The 12116-nt window shown below is 38.4% G+C and overlaps 1 protein-coding gene across 1 annotated transcript; it reads left to right on the top strand.

The window, feature by feature from the left end:
- Positions 1 to 1191: 1191 nt before the first annotated feature.
- On the top strand, positions 1192 to 4483 carry LOC106075372 (neuropeptide-like protein 30). The gene is made up of 3 exons (XM_056036151.1): positions 1192 to 1294; positions 2174 to 2477; positions 4311 to 4483. Exons 2-3 carry the CDS (start codon positions 2177 to 2179, stop codon positions 4325 to 4327), a joined length of 318 nt encoding a protein of 105 aa, XP_055892126.1. The 5' UTR covers positions 1192 to 1294; positions 2174 to 2176; the 3' UTR covers positions 4328 to 4483.
- Positions 4484 to 12116: the final 7633 nt, after the last annotated feature.

Raw genomic sequence — 12116 nt, 5'->3', positions numbered from 1 at the left:
TGTCTGAATGATTCAGTAGATGGGGAGTTAAGACAGACTATATCTCGAATCATACACGCCCCCTACCCTGACCCTGCAGACACGTTAGCGCTAGAACGCTGTGATGGTCTCTTTTGAAAAATGTTAAAGGCTTATTTTCTTTGTCTGCAAATAGTTCTTCTTTTAAAAATCAGCTCCCTGGCATTCAGACACAACACCAGCCTTATATCAACTCAATCCGCCTGTCCGATGTATATATACATGTGCAGTTATTTTCCTTATATAAGCTGTGTTTTTTTCTTCTTGTTGTAATGGATCATTATCAAATAGATTTTCCATTTATTCACTAACTCATGGAATAGAAAACTGATTCAAATGTTGTTTTTAAAAATAATTTTAATACGAACTTCGTTTTACTGCCTGAACATTGACCTGCAATGTCGCAACTTGTGGGCAGTGGAGACCAATGTCACAACTTGTGGGCAGTGGGATCAATGTCACAGCTTGTGGGCAGTGGAGACCAATGTCACAACTTGTGGGCAGTGGAGACCAATGTCACAACTTGTGGGCAGTGGGATCAATGTCGCAACTTGTGGGCAGTGGAGACCAATGTCACAACTTGTGGGCAATGGAGACCAATGTCACAGCTTGTGGGCAGTGGAGACCAATGTCACAACTTGTGGGCAGTGGAGACCATTGTCGCAACTTGTGGGCAGTGGACACCAATGTCACAACTTGTGGGCAGTGGAGACCAATGTCACAGGTCTGTATGACGTAGCAACGATCTCTTAGTCTAAATTGCCCACAGATTGAAGGTCAGTGTTCACGCCTTCTATACCGAATGGTTTCACTCAGGCCCTAATTCTTGTCTGGACCTGTGGAGGGGAAGGGACGAAATATCTAAGAGATTGTCCCACACTGTTGCCTTTGCAAACACAACTCGAGTCGGGAATCATACTCCTATCTCCCTTGATTAAGTGATGTACGCTACTCAGACACCATTAAATTCAGATGATCCATTTGGTGAATGCATAACACTCTTATAATTCGTTGACCTTATACTTTATCAGCTTGACCTCACTAACCCTAACCCTAACATAGCTATTACTATTTTTTTTTATATTGTTTAAAGCATTACAAAATCTGTAAGGTCGTCACAAATTCGCTTCCTTATTAGTGGTGAAGAATGTGAACCTGCCCTGGGGATGTGTCGTAGGGATTTAGTAGGTAGATATATAAGACCTGACATACGTAGTCCTGTATCTCTCTCAGAGCACATCCAACTCTCTTACAGCAGTCACGCGCCAGCAGCTTTGTAAGTTTATTTTAATTTTCATTTATGTTTCACTTTAATTCCAACATGTTTGTAGATATCTAGATCTGTGTATATTGGTCAAAATCTCTTTGTTAATTGCTATGTATGTAACTTGAGTTGCTTATAAAATACATAAAAACGTATAAATGAATTCATCCATCGTCGATGTAGGACATCAGATTTAATGAGACTCAATGACTTGAAACTTGAAGCATGAACAACGTTTCCCAAAGTTTTCACATAACGGAACACTTCGCACATTCTGAGCATTCAGCGGAACATTGTTGTTTTTTTAGATTGGTTAATTCGTGTGGAAATGTATTAGTTAATTATTTCAGTATTCGGGCCTTGCGGATCACTAGGGTTCCGCGGAACACAGTTTTGGAAACACTGCTCTAATCATTATGCACAAAATGCTCTAAAAGTTACAAAATACACCACATGTTGTCAACATACGCAAATGACAATAAGAGAATAGTTCAAAGGGGTGTGCAGAATAAGCAATCAGCGGGACATCCTAGAGCCTCGCAGTGTTGTTTTTGTTTGTTTGTTGTTTTCTTTTTTTGGTCAATAGATACAGCTACTTTTCGCCAGTAAAACTATATAAAAAGTGATGAGTGTTTAGGGTTGCATTCAAAATCCGTCCAACCATTAGCCCATCTGTATAGCGCATGAATTTACGTCTGTTTGTACTGATTTCATTTATGGGTGACAGTTGAGGGTTCGATGGAATTAGTCAGGGGTCTAGGAGAATCGGGTGGCATTGGTGTATTGACTTCAAATAGTACATAAATTAAGCCCCTCTCCCCTTTTACTATTTTTGCTTCGACATTTTGAGCCCCCATAATACTAATTTTGTATACATTCTTTTCTCTTCAGACAATGTACAAATCAGTTCTCGCTGTCCTTCTCTTGGTCGCCATGGCTAGCGCCACTGGTTACGGAGGCTGGGGAGGTCTTGGAGGCTATGGAGGCTTTGGAGGACTCGGTGGCTGGGGAGGTCTAGGAGGCGGCTGGGGAGGCTTCGGTGGACTCGGCGGATGGGGGCTTGGCGGTGGATACGGCTACGGAGGTGGATACGGAGGCGGCTATGGTGGATACGGTAAAGGTGTTGTCAGCGTCGTCCCTGTCGCCGTTGGAGTTGGTGGATACGGTGGATACGGATTCGGTGGCTATGGATATGGTAAGTTAATTTTTTTGATATGTTGTTGTTAGTGAAATATTAACTTACGAATAGATGAGTTTGCCGCGGGCGCGGTGACTGAGAGGTTAAGCGCTCGGCTTACAAAACTGGGATCCTGGGTTCGAATCTCGGTGAAGACTGGGATTTTGAATTTCGGGATTTCACCCAACTTTAATGGGTGCCTGTCTTAAGAAACAGATAACCTTAACATCATCTGCCATATAGATCGCAAGGTCTGAAAGGGGAACTTATAGGAGTTTGCAACTGTCGAAGTTGAGATAATACCTGCTTGCCTTATTCTGGGTGAAAGACTGTATTTAGCTGTTGAGTTTCTTGACCCTAGATAGTCCATCTCAGCGCTAGAGTTAAAGCTTTCTACACATGTACAGGGAGGAGGATAGAAATAGTACATCTCTCCCCATGTGTGAACTAGGCTACTATAGAGCCATCACAACGTTTAAAAGTCTTAATAAGAAAAGTCAAGTACTCTCTAAAGCTGCTCGAGCATACGAAATAATTTCAGCCACAAAACTTTTCACTTCGCTGTTTATTATCCCTAGCTTTATATCAAAATCATAGACTTAAATATATTATATCTAGACTGAAAACCGGAAACAAATTCTTATCCGCGATTGATTGATTGACAGACCTATATATAGAGATTTTTATGAACGTAACTCTTTTTTCAATCTATAATGGAAGTCGCCCCAATCAATCTTATCTGTCTTAGAAAAGTAATTATCTTTAATTTTCAAAGTTTAGAAATAATGCAAAATCATTTCTCTCGGATTTTCTTTACAATGGGCTATGAATTACAGAACTATATATTCACACAAATTATATGAAACTAAGCCATTTCCTGTTTGTTTCCATTGAGATAATGTTTCAAAAATCCTAGATCGAAATAATTATGTTAGTTGATTTTAATCATCTTGTGTACATTTAAATATTTTGATTACCTAGATCTTTCTAGATTATGTATGAGACGAGAGTACTCTTATTTTTTTTATCTAGATCTAAAAATTAAATTATATGTTATATAGGTTAAGGTTGAAAAAAACAACTATACTTCTTATAACTACTTTACAAAACAACTTGTTTCAACTTTGTAAAACATTTTCATGACATTTTTTGTAGTGTTAAAAAATCTCCTATGTCCAGTTTACATATAGTATATATAAGTCTATGATCAAAACTTAAACACTGCTTTAAAGTTATCCTCTGGTACAATTGCTTTTATTTACTTATGTATATATAAATTAAATCAGTAGCCCACAAACAAAGATATTATATATATATTATCTCGTCGTGGCCTCGTCAAAAGTAAATGTAGACTATAGTCTTAGTTTGAATATATTTGTTTCCGAGAGAATAGAAATATTATAGTATCTTTATTGACGAGATAGACTTCTATAGACATTTCAAGAAAATACACTAGGTGCATGTTCTTAAGAAATTACTTTTAAAACAAAATTCTTACAACAGCTTTTAAACAGTGAAGATTGTCATACATGGTAAAAAAAAAACAACTATAGCTCTTTTTGGTGTTTCCCGGGTGTACAAGATATAGGAAGTGTGTTGTTAAGCTGGGGTTTTTTAAAGGTATATCATAATTTATGTGCATTAATTAGCCCTGCAAAATCAAATCATTTTCTAAGTTCTTCCTTTTCTTTTTTTTAAATGTTCAAGTCCAAAAATAGCGTCCTTGACATTGTTGAGTTGATAGTGAAATTGATCCTCCCCAATTCAAATATATATTGTCTATTACAACAATGATTGTTGCTTTGGTAAAAAAAATTACAAAAAAACTCTGGCTCATTTCCTCTGTTTCAGGTAAAGGCTATTATTAAACCGGCCAAGTCAAGCATCTAAGTCAAGTCAGGTGTTTTAAGTCAAGTCAAGTCTCAAAGTCAAGTCTTTGAGTCAAGTCAGACGTTGGAGAACATTAAAAATGAATGTCTATATAATGTCCATCATCACAATTGAATAAATCCATTTTTTTTAAATATTTATTGTTAAATCTTTATTCTACCTTTCCATTCGCCAGTCTTTTAATTTGCAGCTGTCTTTATTAGGAATCTGGCATAAACGCTTGTGGAACTCAGTTCGAGTCTCCATCGTGACTTGGAAAAATTTTCAACTCAAGCTTCAACTCGAGCTCAGTTATGTTCGCTGAGAGCTTAAAGGAAAGTTTTTTCAAGATACCAAAAAAGATACATGAAAAAAAAAATAAAAAGATAATTCATTAGAGCGCATTCCTTAGATACAATGCATACGATAGACGTTAGGTAGAAAGAATTTTGGGTTCTTCCACGGAAGCGATGGTACTAAGAAAACTATAAAAATTGTAAACTATAAAATTATAAACTATGGGTTTACAAAGTTGAAAATAATAAGCTGTAAAATTATAACCTATAAAATTATAAACTTTAAACTGATATTGTGATATTTTTCTTCGTAACAAAATCATAAAATTATGAAAAGCCTTTTCTACAACGAGGAATTTGTAAAAGCTGAGAACTTATAAATAACAAAAACAATATTGTATTAAAAAATAATGCACCTTTAATGAAAGGCATGGGGACAGTGCCCGCCGACCTCCTCGTGGTGTCCTCTGGTAACTGGAGTAAGTTCACCTCCTTGCTCTCGTGGTGTCCTCTGGTAACTGGAGTAAGTTCACCCCCTTGCTCTCGTGCTGTCCTCTGGTAACTGGAGTAAGTTCACCCCCTTGCTCTCGTGCTGTCCTCTGGTAACTGGAGTAAGTTCACCCCCTTGCTCTCGTGCTGTCCTCTGGTAACTGGAGTAAGTTCACCCCCTTGCTCTCGTGGTGTCCTCTGGTAACTGGAGTAAGTTCACCTCCTTGCTCACGTGGTGTCCTCTGGTAACTGGAGTAAGTTCACCTCCTTGCCCTCGTGGTGTCCTCTGGTAACTGGTGTAAGTTCACCTCCTTGCTTTCGTGGTGTCCTCTGGTAACTGGAGTAAGTTCACCCCCTTGCTGTCGTGGTGTCCTCTGGTAACCGGAGTAAGTTCACCCCCTTGCTCTCGTGGTGTCCTCTGGTAACCGGAATAAGTTCACCTCCTTGCTCTCGTGGTGTCCTCTGGTAACTGGAGTAAGTTCACCTCCTTGCTCTCGTGGTGTCCTCTGGTAACTGGTGTAAGTTCACCTCCTTGCTCTCGTGGTGTCCTCTGGTAACTGGAGTAAGTTCACCCCCTTGCTCTCGTGGTGTCCTCTGGTAACCGGAGTAAGTTCACCCCCTTGCTCTCGTGGTGTCCTCTGGTAACCGGAATAAGTTCACCCCCTTGCTCTCGTGGTGTCCTCTGGTAACCGGAGTAAGTTCACCCCCTTGCTCTCAGGGTGTTTCGAAAAGGGCTTACGTTGCGGGAGCTCCAACTTTCCTAGCAGGCTCTCACGCTCTCCTGGTGCAGAGTTCTGCTGGTGAGGTTTGGGAAAAATGCTAAGCTCTGATTGACATAACCCCTGCACGCTCGCATGGTGTATCGACTGTATCTGTCGGGGGCTATAGCTTATGCTGAACTGATCAGCCGCCGCCCTGGAGACTAGTGAAGGGTCAAGCCATTAAAATTTGTGGGCTCTAAACTGGTGGCAATAAAAAAAAAGGTCTCCTGTTTCACTCCACTTTCGTGGATTAAACCCTGCCCATACGGGTGAGTGGTTGAATTGGTCTTTCGATCGTTTTTATAGTCAAATGTTAATGACTGGGCAGTTTTCACTGCTCGCTCTAAGGGGCAACCCAAATCTCCTCCCCCTGGAGGAACCCATACCTATATGATGATGATGAATGAAAGGCAGGCCTTCACGCTATGTAGCCACTGTTTTCAAGCTGTTTTCATTTCTTACAATTTAAACGTAAACGTGTCAGGTGAGGAATTACGTTCTCCGGCTCTGTGTTTCTGTCCGTCTCACAACTGTCGCTCTATTCATTTAAAAGTATGAAACGAACTCTGAGAAGATAAACCAAAGTTTTGTTAGACATAGCGAGCAATTCCCACTTTTGGTGTACACATTGGCAGCTATAAACAAAATAAGACTGCCGGTGACAGTTACTCCAAAATTAGGATAGGGCTTGTGGCTACGATACAATGAACGATACGGTCTAAGGGAAGTAACTCACCTTATTGTCATTTTATTTCTGTATCAATATTAATAGAATAGAACAAATATCTGAACCATAGATATACATCAACAATGTATATTTGTACCAAGGTCTAAACAGAATTTATAAAACACATCCATTCATTGAAGTCAATAAAAGAATATATAGTAAAATAACTCTCCATTCCCAGTGGTCGAGAGGCCAAGTACGCTTGGCTTGGCTACCTAGAAGGGGGCTCGAGGTTCGACACCCGACTCGGACAGAGTGTTTACTGAGCGCCTAAAGGCAGCACGGAAAACCAACTCCTAGATACCCCTTCTCCCCACTGGTCCACAGATGAGATTGGACCAAAAGCGCTCTGAGCATGCTATAAGCATGAAAGTAGCGCTATATAAAAGCTATAATAATGAGTTGTCATTCTTTACGTCAAAATATCTCCACTTGTAATTCAGATGCCAAGGTAGGAAAAAAGTCGCTGTTCATTTTGTGCTTTTTGTCAGTCTGTTAGTCTGACATGTTTGATTGAAAGGAGAATTGAGTATGTGAGCTCATCAAGCTCAGGTGCATGTTACATGAAATCTTCTGTATGTCTTAACAAAACGTACATCAACTTGGTCAGTCAGTCTGATAAAAAGTTTGTACACATTATTTCTCCCACACCCATTCTAGTATCAAGTTGAAATTTTGCACAAATAGTCATTGGCATATACAAGACAAGTATCAATAAAAAAAAAAACTTAGTCAATACCTACTGGTAATTAATTATTTTGTTTGATACCGACAAGGAAGATTAATCCTTCAGTATTCACAGATATGACTAAATTTGTAGGGTTTGCTCCCTTTACTTTCCCGCACCTTCACTTGCACAACCATTCTCGGATCGAGCTGAAACTTTCAATACATATTTGTTGTTCTTAAAAAAGACATGAATCATTTTTTTTTAAATATAATTAAATAGTCAATTACTTATGTATAAAAAAAAATTGTCTAGCATCAAATAAGGGAAGTAACTTCTACATTATTAAAAGATATAGTTATTTAATTTGAAAGAGTTAAATTTTATATATTGTTCGTTAATGTTACGAATTTAAACATTCCTTCTTGCTTTTTAAAACGATTCATTACGAGAGTGAAAGTAATCAATGTGTTATTTCCCTTCTAAGACAATAGTAACAGAAACGTTTTGGTATTGGTCAAATTTATATAATAAATAAATAGACAAATATAAACATAACTTTTATGGAGCCCAGGCAGCTCTTTTTGAGGTCAGAAGTGGTGTCCAACAGGGATGTGTGCTTGTATCTTCTCTGGTCATTCTTTTCATTGCCTGTTTCCTGAATTATGCTTGCACTGACACGAAGATCCTCAGGAAAAATTCTTCAGTGTTTCCAGATTGAGGGGCAGAACTAAAATAAGAAGTGTTAAGGGAAAAAAAAAGCTTTTGTTTGCTAAATCTGCTATTCAGCTTCAGACTCTAGTTACGAGACTTTTTTTTAATTTTCTGCTTGCCAGAAGATTTTACTTAAACATTAATCAAAGCGAAACCAAATTACTAGTTCAAAAGCACTGCATCTCAGGTGACTATTTAATAACTGACTCCTGGAAATAGTGGATAATTTATGTAAACTTGGCATCATTATTTCGAACGATGTGCTCCTGAATTAGGACATTAATAACAAGATAGCCAAGGCAATGGGCTACAGACAAAAGTCTGGGGCAATACTTGGATGACTATCGATACTAAAGTTCAGCTCATATACAACTAGAAGGAAATGAGAAGGCTGACACACTAGCCAAGAGTGGGAGAATTAACTCACAAATAAACTCTGCACTCTATCCAGAAGAATTGAAGAAATTAATCGTAAATAAAATAAATGAGAAATGGGCGAGCTCTCATCCAAATCACAAGAAAGATGACGCTTACTATAAGCTATCCCAGCAAGACCAACGTCTAATCTTTTGACTCATGACCGGACACAACAGAATGCGACAACACATGTACCGGAAGCTCAAAATTGGAACCAGTGAAATCTGCCCATGTGGAGTGTCATCAGAGAATGCAGACCACATCCTCCAAAATTGCTCTCTTTACCAAGAGGCCCGAACAAGACACTGGCCCCAAAGAATACGACGTTAGGCCACCTTCAGACAACACATGTACCGGAAGCTCAAAATTGGAACCAGTGAAATCTGCCCATGTGGAGTGTCATCAGAGAATGCAGACCACATCCTCCAAAATTGCTCTCTTTACCAAGAGGCCCGAACAAGACACTGGCCCCAAAGAATACGACGTTAGGCCACCTTCAGACAACACATGTACCGGAAGCTCAAAATTGGAACCAGTGAAATCTGCCCATGTGGAGTGTCATCAGAGAATGCAGACCACATCCTCCAAAATTGCTCTCTTTACCAAGAGGCCCGAACAAGACACTGGCCCCAAAGAATACGACGTTAGGCCACCTTCAGACAAGTTGAGTGCGACTGAACCCAAATCAAGCCCTACTGAATCTAATTATCATGACATCAAAAAGCTAAGTCCTGACTGAAAGCTCAAGAAAGTCCATTGAGATCTCGAGCACAATTTCCGAGGACGATTATCTAAAAAAAAAGTTGAAATATTAAAAGAGTAAACATTCCCGAACATCGCGCCATATTGTAGGGGATGCGTGTGTTTCAAAAACTGTGTTTGACACAACCCTAGTGTTCCGCGAGACCCGAATAGATAATCCACAAACTACTGAAAAAAATAACTAGAAGGCCACCACGTGAATTAATCTCTCTAAAAAAATAATCCAAGTATTCCGCCAAAGTTTGCGAAACACTGGTTTAAACCGTTTAGGGCATTCTGGGAATTGGCGATTGATGTTTTTTTTTTTAGATGAATTGTATAATTTTAATGAAACACTGAAGTTGAGAATGACAAGATGAATTGTTGTACAGTATGTTTGTTTTACATGTTTCGGATGTTCCTTCAGAGTTGAAGTTTACTTCCTAGTCCAAGCCTCCCGCAGGACGACGGGGGGATGGCAGCGGGAAGGGTTTGAACCCGGAACCATCGATAAATCCGAACGACAGTCCAGCGTGCAAACCGCACGACCAGGCAGCCATCCGATTAATCAGTATTAATGAAACACTAAAGTAGAAAATGGTGAGATGAATCATATTATTTATAATTCATTGATGTAAAAAAATAGAAAAATTTAGAACAATTTTTGACTGTTGGACAGTTTAGTATTCCAGTACGGTATCTGTCACTTTTACTTTATGCACAGATGATCCAATTTTTGCTCAACCAGACAAATGTCAAAAAGTTACCAATGATCTCTCAATGGTCTACAATGCAGTTCACTGCAATGTTTATGAATGACAGATGCCTCAAAATAGCTGGTGCTCATTGATCTTTTTTACAAAGCATATATCAACTCACTCTGTCTGACCAAAAATTTCTACATATTATTTGTCTAACTCCTAATCTCAGGGAAAGCTGAAATTATACGCATTTATTTCTTTTACATTTGCGATTGACAGGAAGTTTAATAGTTTTCAGATGTCCTCGATACTAGTTGGTTTAAATTGTATGTTAATTCATACAAATTATTCATGGATTCCAACGAGCCACTATATACCAAAATACTACTCAAATGAATAGCAATTACACAAAAATACAGACATAATGTTATCTCGTAGAGTACTTTCATATTGTTTACTTATTTGTTATTACTATTAATAATCTTATTATTATTGATTATTGTTAAAAATCATACACGTCAGTATTTAAAGAAACACAGTTATGATAATTTAAGAGTTACCATTCTTTAATAGATTTATTTCTTTAGTACTGAAGTGATGTGTAACTTGTTGTTTCGCGTTTTAGTAATAAATATAATTTAATAGATATAACTATACAATGGTTTAAGTTAAATTATGTAAGAATTTTAAACATTTAAATTCCCACTGTTTGAGCCACGCCCCCTCCCGTCTTTGGTCGTGAACCCCCTTGCTCCATGGTTGCTAAGACATTATCCACATACTCTTTGGAAGAAAAAAAAGTCCAATACTTTACGGCCCTGCATGCTGAAAATAAGGTTACGAAGGCCGCGGGATACACATTTGAGGCCAAAAGAAAATCCGCTGCCGAGGACAGACGCAGACGGCGAAAAGAAAATCTTAATCGACCACCGGTTATGCTTGCCCTGGATGTGGCAAAATATTTAGGGCTAGGTAGCCATGTGCGTGTCTCAAGCAAATCACCAATGCCAGGTCTACAGTTATTTTGGGTCAGGACATCGAATGTCACCTTTTTTTATTCTGCAAGTCTATTTAATTCAAATTTTGTTTTTGTTTCCACTTATTGTTCATGCAGACTGCTCCTGTCCAAGCGCAGTTGTGAAACTAGGGGGGGGGGGGTGATGGGGGGAGGGAATGATTCTCTGGAAAAAGTTTTTATATTTCCCTATCCTTAGATAACGCAAAGTATTTTTTGTTTCATCCCTCAAAGTATCCACTAAATATCCACTCAGTATCTATTCAGTATCTAGGTTTCTGTCCGGGACTTTTGCGAGGGAGGATATGAGCATCTCAAGGCCTTAATCAAAGCATAAATAGAGTTTGATGATGATGTATCCTCTACCAAGTATCCACTAGCATGCCACTTGATGCCACTGATGGAAAAGTCGATTAAGAATCATACTTAACTGTGCTGTTCAATCCATTTGAAAAGAAAGAGTCAGTGGCGAGGTGGGAATTACATTCTTAGGCACATGAACGTCCACACCTTAATGTCCTTGTAAGAAGTGTTTCTTTAAATATTTTTTTTTTATATTCTTCACTAAAGTTATCAAAAGTTTTGTTCCACTTCTTTAAAATCCATATTTTGATGGATCTCACGCCAATTGTGAAATTTTCACATTGAACGCAAAAGCCGAAGTACTTCTGATATTTTTGAATATAAATTTTAATCTACGTAAAAATATATATATATATTTGTGTTTTTAAAGGTAAATTATTTTTTTTATTATTCGTTGTCTTCAGAATGTAGGTCTATAAAATGTCTTATGCGAAAAGATGTAAGCCTAAAATAATGTGAACCCACAGATCTATAAAGAAGGCGCGGTAGCAGAGTGATTTTGGATTTTAACAAAGACGGAGATTTTAAATTTTGGTGTTTTTAAAGCGCATCTGAATCCATCCATCTCTAATGGATAGCTAACATTAGTTGGGGAAAGTAAAGGCGGTTGGTCGTTGTGTTGGCCACATGACACCCTCGTTAGCCGTAGACCACAGAAATAGATGCCCTTTATATCATCTGCCGCATAGATCACAAGGTCTGATAGCGTAAATTTCTTCTTCGGACTTCTCGATGGTACAAGGTTCATACCCTGCCCTCTGCCTTCCTCCGTTGTCCTACTGAAGGTTTGGACTAGGAAGTAAATAATCTTCAACTTTGAAGGAACATCAGAAACATGTCAAACATTTGAAAAACATTTTACAAACATTTATTAATAAATTATACAAACAAATAATA

Source organism: Biomphalaria glabrata, chromosome 7, assembly GCF_947242115.1.
Source record: "Biomphalaria glabrata chromosome 7, xgBioGlab47.1, whole genome shotgun sequence".
In the NCBI taxonomy this organism is placed as follows: domain Eukaryota; kingdom Metazoa; phylum Mollusca; class Gastropoda; family Planorbidae; genus Biomphalaria; species Biomphalaria glabrata.
The sequence above is the reverse complement of the archived record's forward strand: the minus strand, read 5'-3'. Positions and strand labels throughout refer to the sequence as shown.